The sequence below is a fragment of the Dipodomys ordii genome, unplaced genomic scaffold (genome assembly GCF_000151885.1).
Source record: "Dipodomys ordii isolate 6190 unplaced genomic scaffold, Dord_2.0 Scaffold5, whole genome shotgun sequence".
Classification (NCBI taxonomy): Eukaryota; Metazoa; Chordata; class Mammalia; order Rodentia; family Heteromyidae; genus Dipodomys; species Dipodomys ordii.
In genome coordinates this window covers 36,888,863-36,903,392 of record NW_012267221.1, presented here as the reverse complement: position 1 = coordinate 36,903,392, position 14,530 = coordinate 36,888,863, and the positions used below count along the sequence as shown (strand labels likewise).

Sequence of the window (14,530 nt, the reverse complement as noted above, 5' to 3'; positions counted from 1 at the left end):
TTACCATAGCTAAGATATGGAACCAACCCAGTTGCCCCTCAGTAGATGAATGGATCAAGAAAATGTGGTATATATACACAATGGAATTCTATGCCACCATCAGAAAGAATGACATTGCCCCATTTGTTAAGAAATGGAAAGACTTGGAAAAATTATATTAAGTGTAAGCCAGGCCCAAAGCAACATAGGTCCCATGGTTTCCCTTATTTGCAATAACTAGTATATGTCTGAGACAAGCAGAAAAGGTCAGAACTATGTACATATATGACCAAATAAGATGTTAAATGAAATGAACCCCAAGATAGGGACACAAGTGGTTTTCTCTTTCTTGCTATTGTTTTTAACATATATAAAATGTACTATGTGATTTTTTTTTTTGTTTCTCTTGCATGTTCTTCCCCCATGGGATAACCCCAATTGTCCCTGTATTTGATTCTGGTTCCTTGCATCTTGTATATACATTTTTCTAATTTGGGGAAGGGAAGGGAAATAACAAAATGCTGAAATAAGGATACAGGCTGACCCACTGTAACAATGAGATGTACAAGACACTATGATGAAAATGAACTTTACGGGCTGGGAAGGTGGCTCAGTGGTAGAGCGCTTGCCTTGTATGCCTGAGGCCCTGGGTTCGATTCCTCAGCACCACATAAGCAAAATGAAAAAAGCCGGAAGTGGCGCTATGGCTCAAGTGGTAAAACACTAGCCTCGAGCTGAAGAGCTAAGGGGCAGTGCCCAGGCCCATAGTTCAGGCCCCACGACTGGACTCCTCCCCAAAAAAAAGATGAAAATGAACTTTACAACTTGTGGGGGGGCAGGGGAGCAGGGGGGCAGGGGGAAAGGTTTGAGAAGTGAGGAGGGAAGGAATGACAAGGTAACAATGCTTGATAGGAAATGTACTCATTACCTTACTCATGTAACTGTAACCCCTCTGTACAGTATTTGTACAATAAAAAAACATAAAAAAGACAAATATACTAGACAAATACACTTTGATAGAGATACAGGCCTTTTGAATCAACTTTTATGTTTTATCTGTATGTTGGACAAACTAACTGAAAACTCAATACTAAAATCACCAATACGTTTTGTCTTTTGCTTTCTATTAATAACAGTCACATTTCAGCATTTTTCCAAGGCTCCTCCATTGACTAACCTGCATTATAATGCTAACCATGCATTCCAGATCTACTCAGAGGTTCTTGTAGTTATTATGTAGCAATAATGATACATAATTGCAAGTAACAGAAAATAGATCAAGTCAGAATTACAATGATGACTGAAGTTATTCTTGCTGGTCAGTTCTCTGCTCTTACCCTAAAGTATTCATATCTAAAACCATTTATTGTAAAGAACAGATGGCAAAATTGCTGAAACCAATATTAATATATAAAATCAGATAGTGATAGTCAATTAAAAAATGAGGTTTTTCATGTTAAGAGTAGAAATCCAGAAGAAAAGTTCTGATGTTAAAATACTGCTCTCAACTTCAACGTTTTTTCTGAAAATGTATTCCCTTCTTCTAAAGCATATATGGACATAAAAAAAACTATCAAATGATCTTGTTTTACTTCTGAAAATATATTTTCTAAGTACCTACTGGGTACATTAGACTCAGGATAAAAGGTAAGTAAGACCTCAAAGAAATTCAAAGTACACTGCAAGGGACAGATTAGGATAAAAATAAGTACAATAAAGTGTACCAAAGTTACTGTGATGCAAGTTTATAAGGGAATAAAAATTCCAATGACTTGGAAGGAAAGAGAACAGAAAACAATCTTATGCTCAAGCTGTATTTTAAAGATGGGACTGCCACAAACGAAGTAAATACAAAAGTTTATACATTCATATACAAGGTATGGATACAACACATATAGTATGTATATATAAACATATAATACACATATATACATAAACGAACTTAAGCAGGATGTTTCTGGATAGTGTTAAACTGCCTCAAAAATACAGAGTTTATGCTATCACTGCTTAATTTCTGACATTTTTTCTAACTCACCTTACCCTGCCTGTAGTTTCAAAGCTCAAACTCATTTGAGTCCAATACAAAATAACCCTAACACAATAAGGGACTCTTTCCACAAGAGTTGTAAGTACACTTAAATGTTTTAAAACAGTTTACAGGAAGCCTATCTCCATTCCTACAAATTGCTATCAAAGTCAACTTTACAAAGTAGCAACATACCATATAAATAAAGAAAAAATTCTGTTTCTTCTTACCTCATGAAGTGTGAGGTGTTTTCCATCCTTTCTCTTTGAGTCAAATCTGCCATATATTGCACTGTATTTTCGAATTTCTTCCTCTTTGTGTGGATCATCATCACTCATTTCAAAGATGTGACCGATCATTTTGGCCAGCTTCTTGTTGGTTTTTAGCAGTTCTCTGACTTCGCTCAAATCACTTTTCGGCAGTGTGGGTGCCAATCTCTCTACACACTCAGCCACAGAGAGCGCAGCGGCAGCATCTAGTGCCTCACTGCTTTCCTTTGGGGAAGCTGGGGAGCCAAGGTCTGCTGGGGAAAGACTATGTTCACTCTCAGTAGCATGGTGTCCTTGCCAGAGTCTGGAATCACCAACACTCTGCAGCGCTAGGCTCCCTACCACATCTGATTTCCCCTGTCCCAGACTCTGCACACAGGTGGTGGCAGCACATTTGGGGATTTTTAAATGAGGTTCCCGGGCATTGCTATTCCTTTCATAACTACTGCAGGATATTCCCAGCCATGTGGGTGATCCCTCAGGTAATTTATAGATGGGTATGCTACTGACAGGAAGGGAAGTCAGTGGCTGATTGAAAAGACCAGGATTTGTAACCCAGTCTCTCAACGCCTTCTGTAGCCTTCTAACATGAAGGGGCTTGCTAGCCATGCCCACAAGTGCCATGATTTCTAAAAATTCCTCTTCTCCAGCTTCACAGAGTTGCTGAACATCGTCACCACCTTGTTGGATAAAGGCATCAAAATAAGAAAGCAGATTGGCTTTTTGAAGTATCCTATACAGCTGCAACTCCCCCAGGGTCCTGGGTAAGGCTGAGGCCATTACTGTGGATGGCTTTAACCTACAAAAAGAACAGAAGAAAAACCCATCACACTTGCTTCAAACTTCTTAAACTAAATACATTAGACACCATAGGGTTAGGTATACAGCAAAGGAAGAACAAAAACAAGTGGTTGTTAAGAAAATATTCTTCCTGGGCTGGGAAGGTGGCTCAGTGGTAGAGCGCCTGCCTTGTATGCCTGAGGCCCTGGGTTCGTTACCCCAGCACCACATAAGCAAAAAGAAAAAAGCCGGAAGTGGCGCTGGGGCTCAAGTGGTAGAGCGCTAGCCTTGAGCTGAAGAGCTGAGGGACAGCGCCCACGCCCAGAGTTCAGGCCCACGACCGGACCCAAAAATAAATAAATAAATAAAAATAAAAAATAAATTTAAAAAAGGAAAATATTCTTCCTATATACATATTTTATGTCATTTTGAACTTCTAACAATTTTAAAAGTCAATAACTAAACTGACCTATTTTACCTACAGGAGAAAAGCTAGTAAGATTGAAACTAAGCAGATTGAAGACGGAACCAAGGCCCAAAGGGATCTATATCCCATAGTTTCAGCTATATACTTTTCTGTTTTCCTAGTATTAGACATAGTGGTGGAGTGAACATAATCAAATTAGCAGGAAATAAGAAGTGTGTTATCATTCACTGCTTATTTAGTTCCATATGATATAACACTTTATATCACACATACTATGCTTAATCCTTACAATAGCCAACCATGTGAAAAAAGTAGATTTAGTATCATGTATATATCATGTAAAGAAAAATTGGCAAGATTAATAAGTAAAAATAGGTTTTTGTATGAACTGAGGAAAATGGGTGACATATTTGAGAATTTTAAAAATGATGCAGCAACCCAGGAGTTGTGATCACTCAAGTGTCAGTGATAAGAAGAGACTATAGTTACTATTTTCTAACACTTTCTATGATTTGGGGAAGAGAAGAGTTTTATATGATTGTGCGACTGCATAGCTAAGAATCTGGGATTATGACAGATATAATATAGAAAAATTAAAAATACTGGGATTTCCTTTAAAAGGAATGTCACCCAAACACAGCAAACGTTAAAATGCTTACACAGAACTACCCTACATGTGAAATAGCAGACTGAGGTCTATCTATCAGGTTATCTATCAGAGACAAAGATACAGAATGAAATCTGAAATGTGGACAAGCCCTCCATGGCAGCAGCAGAGGGAACAAGGCAGAGTCACAGAAGAAATATACAGTCTAAGCAAGATAGAAAATCTCGTTTTAAAAGAGACCAAACAAGATCCAGTAAAGTACTTGACCTCTTAGCAGCCTTTAAAAATTGTTTGCAGTTGCCTAGAGATTTCCCACAGAAAAAGAAAAGTTGGCCAAATACTTCCATTTAAAAAAAACAAACTTGTCTAATCAATGCACCCTTCAGATTAAAAGGACCTTGTATCCTTCAATGGATAAAATTACAGAAGGCCAGAAAAAATACACACATCAAAGAAAAGCAGAAACCCCATTCTCAGCTCAATACAGAGCAACAGTCAACCGGAACACAAAGCAAGCAGAACAACTCTCACATCCAAAAATGTCACCAAACCTAGGACTAGTTTTTAAATGCCACCAGATAGAATGCTACACAAGAGCCTAACCTTGGTTACCCCAATCAAGGAGAATCGGTCTTCCTATCATTCTAAGACTAATTACTAGGAAGCTGTATCTCCTGTAATCTTGAAATCTTTGTATCATCTGCAATCTGTTTTAACCAGACAGTGACAGCCTTAAGTCTTATGGCATGGACTAGTATGATTATGGCCTGATGACTTTCTAAGAAACACACAAAAAAGATTTAACTTGTGTCCAGCAACTTCTGTCAACACTCAGGGAATCACCTCAGGTGCTTTTGAAAAAGTTTCCTAGGTCCCTGAGCTACATTCAGTAGACTATCAGGACTGGCATATACAGCAAACTACACAAGACTTCCTATTATGATATACCCCAGGCAACACAAACCTGAAGACAGACAACACAAACTTGTTCAACCACTCTAGAAAGCAGCATGGAGGTTCTTCAAAAGATTAAACACAGAGCTTCTCTATAGCCCAGTAATTCCACTCCTAAGCATTTACCCAATTGGTCACAAACCAAGGCACACTAAGGCTACCAGCACAACCATGTTCATCACAGCATTGTTTACCATAGTCAAGATATGGAATCAACCCAGATGCCCCTCAGTGGATGAATGGATCAAGAAAATATGGTAAATATACACAATGGAATTCTATGCTTCCATCAGAAAGAATGACATTGCACAATTTGTAAGGAAACAGAAAGACTTGGCAAAAATTATATTAAGCAAAGTATGCCAGACCCAAAGAAACATAGATTGCATGGTTTCCCTCATTTGTAGTAATTAGAATGTTCCTATAAATCTACAAGTAAACATATGGATGGTAAAAGTCAAGAAATTACCCTTGGACTGATAAACAAGACTCAGAGTGAGACCAAAGGAGGATATTCTTAGGAGAGGATCACAAGGGCATGTGATCATAAGAAATGTTTATCAAAATGAACTCCAAGCAATGGAAACAATGTTTGTTATTTGTGGTGGTTTTGTGGGTTTTTCAACTTTTGTCACTTTTTTTATTTCTGTATTTTTTGTCTTGCATGTAAGTTTATCTGTTTTGGGGAGGGTAAAGGGAAGCACAGAAATGGTGAGATAAAAGGTGAACTAATTCAGCAGTGATACTCACTAGATGATATGTTGAAATGAACTAGACAAATTGTGATAGAGGAGGGTGAGAGATATAATGGAGGGAAGAGGTGACATTGTTCAAAAAGAAATGTACTTATTACCTGACCTATGTAACTGTAACCCATCTGTACATTACCTTTACATTAAAAAAAAATCCTACTTGGGATACTGTATACTCCAACCAACACAAACTCTACAGGTTTGTGATTACCTTTATGTTCATACCTCCCCTTCTTCTGTCTTGTAAAATACCTAAGTGAGTACCTGCTTATCTTCTCAATCCAGTTGGACACTAGACACCAGAACACAGCCCTTGAAAGTTATAAATCCAAGTTTGTCCATCTTATTTCTATATCTCTGCCCACTCACTATTGTCTCTGTTTTGTGGCACTGTGGATTAAATCAGGGCTTTGTGCCAGGAGATGCATTGCTAACCAAGAACCCTATCAGAGAACCCCAATTTTATGACTCTATAAGCTGCAGACTATAACACAAAGGCTTCCAGAGTGTCTGAGGTGAAAGATAAAACTCTCTTACCACACCTAATGCACTCTTCACATGCTTCAACTAGCATATAAAAATGTTAAACATAAATATGCACATATAAATATGCACACTCATTTTCATAAAAGGACTGTAATTTTGTAAAATCTGTGGAATAACCAACTCCCTATATTTACTCCCCATATTATGAAATACAGGAAACAGATTTTTTTTATCTTATGAACAATTAGGAAAAAAAGTGTGTGTGTGTGTGTGTGTAGACAACAGAAACTTAAGGTAAATTAAAATAGCTAAATTATAGCAATGATTTTACAAAGTAATAATTTTCAAGCCTTATCCATTCTCTATCCTATCTAGAAAATGAACCTCTCAAGTTTTTAAGACAGAGCCCTCATAGACTGGTAAATGGTTATGAATTAACAGGAATGTCAAGATTAAGTGTAAATTTTCAAAGTCAAGAAACATATGAAAGACAAGGCAACTATTCAAAGTCCCAGGAGGTTTTCTAAAGGCTCACACTGCTCAGATTTCTCTCTAAGATTTTGCATTAGTAGGATATTTTAGTTTCCTTCCAAATCCTGCTGTAATAATTTAAATACCCATCACCTCGTTAACTTGATTTAACATAAAAGAAAAATCTTATGGGAGTTTTTGTTTTCACTAAATCTGTAACAATTGATGCTTCAACATGAAAGTCAGATATATACACTGGTAGCTTACAGTATACTGTCTACTCTTCTGAAAACTATTGTTACCTAACTTTTCCAATATATACTGAGCACATGCTGAGCCTGACGTTTTCATGAATTCCACAGTTCAGAAAAACCAGTTATTCATTCTTGTGTCCAAAAGATAACCTGAGGCATTGTTGCCGCTGTACAGCAAACATCTATTTACAACCACTTAAATGTTTGTCACTCTGATCAGTCCAGAAGAGAAATTAAAAAAAAAAAAAGTTAAGTCTGGGACTAGGAAGGTGGCTCAGTGGTAGAGTGCTTGCCTTGCATGCATGAGGCCCTGGGTTCCATTCCTCAGCACCACATAAGCAGAAAAAGCCGGAAGTGGCACTGTGACTCAAGTGGTAGAGCACTACCCTTGAAGTGAAGAGCTGAGGGATAGCGCCCAGGCCCACAGTTCAGGCCCCATGGCCGACAAAAAACAAAAACAATTTGTTTTTTCCCTTCACCTCCACAAGTTATACCAACATCAAATACAGTGAAAGCATGGGTTATACTGTGGGGGAGGGACATACAAAGCAACATAGAAATCATCTTATAAATATGTTAGAAACAATTGCATGAAAGGAAAAAAAAATTGAATATTTATCTTGGGGTTCATTCCCCTAACATGAACTTATCTGACCTTTTCTGCTTGACTCAGACATATACTAGTTATTGCAAATAAAGGAAACCATGGGACCTATGTGGACCCATTACAACAACGAAATGTACAAGTCCTTAGTTGAAAAGGAACTTTACAACTTTGGTGGGGGGTGGGAGGAGGATTGAGTGTGGGGGGGAGGAGTATGGGAAGGGATGGGAAGGGGAAACAAAGAGGAGGCAACAATGCTTGATAAGAAATGTACACGTTATCTTGCCCATGTAATTGTAACTCCTCTGTATGGTATTCTCACAATAAAAAAATAAATAAATAAAATTAAAAAAAAAACAAAAAAAACTCCACTTGTTCTTTTTCACTATTTTAAATAATGATTAATCCTAAAACCTTAAACAATATATCTCATTCTAACTCCTTATAAGTATAGCATAAATCATCTTACAGATTCAACCTATCCTGAAATAAGATTCTATGTGACCCGAAAATTATCTGCTTGTTAGGGAAACAAGGTTTTTCTGACATTCTCCAAGCTGGGATATAAAGATTTAAAGTATAAGAGAGGCCTTTCATGGTCTCTAGGTAAAAGAAGACTCATTCCTCCAAACTGGCCTTGATCCTACCTGCTTTCACCTCCCATTACTCTATCATAAATCTCCAGTTACACTGAGTTATCTATTATCTACCACCAGGGTCATTCTCTATCAATCTCTCTATGGTATATCATTACTCTTTGAAATAAATATTCTTCATCTGATTTTGTAATGTCATATTATTTGTGGGGTTTTTTCCCCTACCTTTTTACTATATTCTTATTGCTAAAGGTCTCTAAGGTTTCTGTTTGCTTTCTCGGTGCGGGGCAGGTATAGGGGGTGGAAAGCAAAGTATCTCATTTTGTTGACCAACCAGCCTTGTCTCAAGTGATCCTCTAGTTTTAAGTCTCCCAAGTGCTAGGATAACAGGCATGGGCCACTATATTCAGCTTCCAAGATTTCTTACTAACTTTATTTTCTACTGTCTGTCCATATTATCGCTTGATTGTATCTTCCACTCTGAAGCGTCAATTGTCTTAGTTTGAACTAACAAAATCATTCATCATCCAGGAGCTATGGAGTTTCTGCATGGTGTTCTCAAATCCAAATGCACACCAAGCTCTAGTGATTACTGAGAGGAAAAGATGTCAGGTATCTAAGATGCACTGTATACATAAACTACTTTAAAATGACAAAAAAAATCACATATCCTAAAAAATTAAGTGAAGGAAGGAGTGAGATGGAGAGGTGGGTGACAATGTTCAAAGGGGTGACACTGATCAAGATGCACTGTATTCATAAACTGCCTTGTTGAATGGCAACTCTTTTATACAACTACTTAAAGATAACTTTAAAATTTTTAATTAAAAAAATGTAAAGCATTTCTATTGTTTAAAAAGAAATATAAACTAATTTTAAACCTGCAATTGAATTTGTTGTTTTGAGAATATTATGATTCTCAATGAATAATGTTAAAAGTAAAGTTAGGATTATTTTTGTAAGTTTTTTTTTTAATTCAAAAAGGTATCCTCATACCTGAAAGTTTAAGAACCATCCATCTGAATTGCTCTCAACTATAATTTAACATTCTACTTGAGGAGTGTCAGGACTTCAAGTCTGGCATGTGTAAAAGAAAATGTATTATCTCATTTCTTCTCGTCTGCCAGATTCCCAAATCTACTCTTTGAGACCCCTTGGTCCTTTTAGTTTCAGTGCTCCATTTCTGCTTCCTAGATTAAGAAAATTCTAGATCCTATCTTTGTTTTCTCCTCTTCTTGTCTCAGATCTACATATCCTCAGGCCACAAACTCAATCTGATCTAGCTCAAATGTACCTAATTCTGGTTTTCCTTGCTTCCTGGCAAATGAAAAACCACTTTCAACGCATCCCATATTGCAATGCCAATTTTACCTTCCTAAATGATAGGTATGGCTTTTCAATTTTCTGTGCAAATATTCCCATAGCTTAAGAAAAGGCAACCCAAGCTTCTCAAATAGACATCCCAGATCAAGCATACCTTTCAAACATTCTCTCTGGCCCCTTATTGCCAAACAAACCCACTGGGCATTCCTCAAAAAGTGCCTTCCACTTTGCTGTCCTGTGCTAGACATCCTCCCTCCCAACTTCCACAAGCCTTTACCTAAGGCCTTTTGCCCACCCCCTCAACTACAGATGTTCTCTCCCTTCTTTGAACCCTGTAATTCTTTCCTTCCCTTCACTGTCCATTTTTTTCCATCTCCCCCCCCCCCGCCTTATTCAAATATGCAAGCATGAGCTGATCTATGGACACTGAGAGGAGATGGTCTTTCATGAAGACTTACTTAAGAGGAAGGAGATGAACACTTGAGCACTGTGATAAATGCTAAGTAAGCAATTACACATAAAGAGCCACAGAATAAAGATGACTTAACCTCGCTCTGCAGAACAAGTTAGTAGTAGGTATTAAGCACCTTAAAGATAGAAAATAGGTCTCGTTAATCTTTTATTCTTCTTTATTCCTAACAAAGTGTTCTATGTAGAATATCATCTCTATAAAGATTGCTGTTTAATGAAACTTAATTGCTTCAGAAGCCTCTTTTCAGATTTAGAAAGGGACACCTTCTGAATAAATTGGTGACCCAATGGAATAGCCAGAACAGCCTGTTACAGCTTGTTGCTTTATCTCCAGTCCTTTTCAGTTCCTTATCCTCAGTGTGTCCATAGAGTATCTCAGAATATGACTATTTTTCCAAGACACCAAAGGATATGCTCCTGCAAGTAAATATATGTGTATTATATGCATACAATATACATAAACACAACCTTATTTATATGTGTTATTATATAATCAAATATAACATAGTTGGAATTGTAACATGGTTGGTATGAGTTCAGCCATGAGAGCAACATTTTTAAAAATTCAAGTTCAACAAGAGGAACTTTAGGTCCTTCTTTTTTCTTATTCATTCTTAAATTAGGTGCTGCACTTTCGTCTACAAGTAATATCAACCTCAACATTACATTCAAATTGATTCATAATCTCTATTTTTAGACAGCTCCCCTCCATATGTTGTTACATAAACATACACATTTACTGTGTAATATGTATGTGTGTATGCACACATATACTTATGCGTAAGTATGGACATATATGTACATGTATGTGTGTGTTTAATATGTACAGACCAACATAGACATTTTTATGAAGTCTATGCATTCCAAGGAAGAGAATGGAGAAAAACCAAAAGCGAAATCCAAATAAGGTCTGACTTATTTATGTACAGGATAGATTTCTTCCTCCCTGCATAACCTGAAATTTTTACTTTAAAAATATCCAAGCTAAGAGAAACCCCTTTCAGACTTACAATATAAAAAAAAAAAGCTTGGTTAGAACTTCTGAGTCATTTACAAGATTAAGATGAATTAGTTCCACTAGATTGTTTTTCTCAACATCTAGATGAGATATGCTGCATACTAGAAGGGAATAAAAGGCTCAAATGGGAAATGGGAACAAAAGGAAACTGTAAGTCTACAGACAAAAAACTACATTTAAAGCCTGTATGTGTAGGATAGTGTAGCTTGAAAGAAAACTGTTAGAAGGATTAAATGGTTGTACTTAAAGTTGAAACTGAAAAGATTTATTAAAAAATTTTTTGGCTTAGGGAAGGATGAGCTTCTAGGAAATGAATTCTTTTTAAATTTCCCACTTGTTCCATTACTAAGTTTAACGGAATAACTCATACTATTGTACAAGTTATTGAACATGTCACATCAGAAGGAAATTTGCATTTAATATAATAACTACTATTCTACTACTACTCAAAAAGTGATTAAGTATAGTTCAGTTATATTTCATGAGTTACTTAAAATTACAGGGTTGACCTAGATATTAATTCTCGTGTGTTTCAAGTTCCAAAAGAGGTACGTTTAGTAAGAAGCATGTAGTGATACTTTTTTTTTCTTTTTTGTGTTGGAGATTGAATCCAGGGGCCTCACGCAAATAAAATACATACTATTGAGCTACATCTCTGGCCCCATAGATGTTAAGTCAAAAACATTTCAGGTCTTATTACCCTCATAGCTATGAATTTAAGCATATAGCTTCTAATAAATTAACAGTAATTTGAGAAGCTTAAACTGTTCTCCCCTATTTATTCTTTTCAGAATTCTGAATATAGCTGGAAAAAAATGTAGAGACCCTCTTAAAATTTATTCAAAGTGTTCAGTGGAAAAGTACTCATGTAAAGAATTCAATATTTAGAAAAAGGTAAATCAGATCCACTAGCTATTAAACAACAACTATGCATTAATTTAATACCAATATGCACAAACTAGCATTTCATATAGTCCAAACATTCAATAGTCAAGTCCTTCAAAAATCATTAAGAACACTGAGCACAATGTATAAATTTTATCTTTTCAAAAGTTTCTCTGTAAGAATTAACATGCCATGAAAATTAATGTGCAGACCCCTGAATACAATGTATTGGGAAATGACAAACTATTTGAAAACTTAATGTTATGTTTTAGCTGTGAGAATTCTCACAAGATGAGGATTAATGCTCACCACCTCAAACAGACACACACACACACACCAACTTTTAGAATTTCCCACTTGTTCCATTATTAAGTTTAGGGGAATAATTCATACCATTGTACAAGTTATTGAACATGTCACATTAGAAATGAAATTTGCATTTAATAACCAACCGTACTACTCTTCCTTCTACTATTCAAAAGCATTAAATTAGCAGCTCATGTAAAAATAAATCCAAAGAAGGGAGAAACCATGTAAGATGCTCAGACATGGTTTAATCAATTCCACAATAAAACTGCAGAGACAAGGTAACACATTAGCATCATCTGAAACTGTCAAACGGTCACTTCCATGTAAACAACACAAACATATAGTGGTTCTGGGATATCCAAAATGGAGTTTCATACACAAAGGTAAATTTTAGACTTTTTCATTTCTAAAAGTGCACACAAATGGCAACAATAACAAAAAATGACCATGACAATACAGGCTTATGACTGGCACATCACCATGGAATAGACGAACCCTAAGTTTTAGGACAATTTTAACCCAAGTATAAGGTTATAGAAACAAAAATCTGACATACTGTGCTTCCATCCAACCCTCATTTATGTATATGGTTTTTTTTAAGGCTTCCACAGTGCGAATCCCCAAAGCCTTCAATGATAAATCAATATTTTCAAAGGATTAAAAGAATAACAAGAATTAAAATATATTTTTCTTATAAGGCAATGGATGTTATTTACTAGTCATAAGAAATGTTTTAGTTTGACTAACATTACGTAAGTGTGTTAATTTTGATATGAGAAAACACTGGCCATATAAACTTGTAGGACACGTAAATTCACTAAATTTCTCTCCAGCATCTATACTATTCCTAAGGACTTTGCCATCTGAATTACACCCATTTAATCAGATGAAATGAAAATCTACACTGCCTACTGTTACAAAGATACATTTACATATAACAGGAGATCACCGGAGCCAGAATATTTCTTTTCCAATGTGATGACACATTAGCTTTAGTAGAAAAGTTTTTAAAAAATTATGTATCTTCCAATGATTTCTTGAAATTGCTGTTATTGAAGACCATCATGTTCCAATATCTAAATCCAAAACAGAAATAAGGAAGACTGACCTGACAGGCAAATTCAAATTCTCAACAGTATCTTTACTAGCAGTTAATACTTAGGACAAAATAACCTTTTAAATCCAATAAAAGAACAGTAGTACATGTCTTGAATATATAAATGAGGAGGAAAAGAAAAGACACTTCTGAATCTCAGAGGCAAGGGCAGTTAAACTGGATCAGAAGCAGCGATTTCAGGTCTTCAGAAAGACATCCTCCACCCAGAACACAAATGCAAATCCTAGGGTATCCTATCTTCCCCAATATTCTTGAGACCCGCACATAACATACGAACATCACAACCGTTTATGTCATAAATGGGGGGAAAAAAACAGCCTCAAAAATGAAAACCTAAGAAGGTAATTCAATGAGTGTACACTTTTCTAACAAAACAGCTAAGCAATTCGTATGTGACTAATCTATTTTACATTCGGTTTCCTCTGCTCCTATGCAATCTAATATTGCCTATTAAGACTGCCAAAATATTTTTTAAACAAGATCTGAGAATTTCCCCCTCAGCTTCTGATCTTTGTACTCTTTTAGAGTTGGCACACACGTCATTGTCACTGGCAAACCAACTGGTAGTGACAAGTTACTACAAACTGGCTCTTTGGGATGAAATGGTAAATTAAACGGTCACCCCCAAAATTTTCCAAGCGGCCAGTATCTTTCAGGGAACAAAGGATCAGCATATGCAAACCTATGATCCTTCCAGATCACCTGCTGGAAAACTTGCTCTGCAGAATCTCCCCACATAATCCAACTCTACTCGGCTTCTCCCCAAGATTCTGCAACATTTAGGCTTACTTAAGAGGCACACGTCTCCTATCTCGTGCACCCCGAGATGGCAGATGGCAAATATCTGGTAGTCTCTCGACCTTTCTCCCCGACAAGAGCCCCCCCTCGGCATCCCAGGCTTCACGATCCCACATGCTGTCTGCCCACTGGACCTTAAAGGCAACAATGAGAGACTCGGGCTTCCCGGCACCTCGGTGCCAAGTTTCTGAAAGCCGCTTCCAAGCAAAACTCTTCTTCCACTTTGAGGAAGCAAAAACTAGGTTCGGAAGGGAGGAGGACGCTAAGGCAGAAAATTCAGACGTGGAGATCGCACTTTTTTTGAAGTAAACAAACGGAATCTGCAACCTCCCCCCGCCCCACCCCCAGCCCGGCGAAGGTGGCTTTAAAGCGGCGGGGCCGCCGCGCGCCCCGGCCCGCACACC

At 36.9% G+C, this 14,530-nt stretch overlaps 1 protein-coding gene across 3 annotated transcripts in view; it reads right to left on the bottom strand.

Annotated features, from left to right (window-relative positions):
• Nab1 (NGFI-A binding protein 1 (EGR1 binding protein 1)) overlaps positions 1-14,166 on the bottom strand; it is a 44,084-nt gene extending 29,918 nt beyond the window's left edge. For 2 of the 3 annotated variants that reach the window (XM_013029540.1, XM_013029549.1), the window contains exons 1-2: positions 14,118-14,136; positions 2,236-3,073 (exon numbers count right to left, since the gene is read on the bottom strand). In XM_013029540.1, coding sequence (XP_012884994.1) covers positions 2,236-3,054 — 819 coding nt within the window. In that variant the 5' untranslated portion in view covers positions 3,055-3,073; positions 14,118-14,136. Of the gene's footprint in view, positions 1-2,235; positions 3,074-14,117 lie in introns of all 3 variants that reach the window. The other variant, XM_013029558.1, reaches the window with a different exon arrangement.
• Positions 14,167-14,530: the final 364 nt, after the last annotated feature.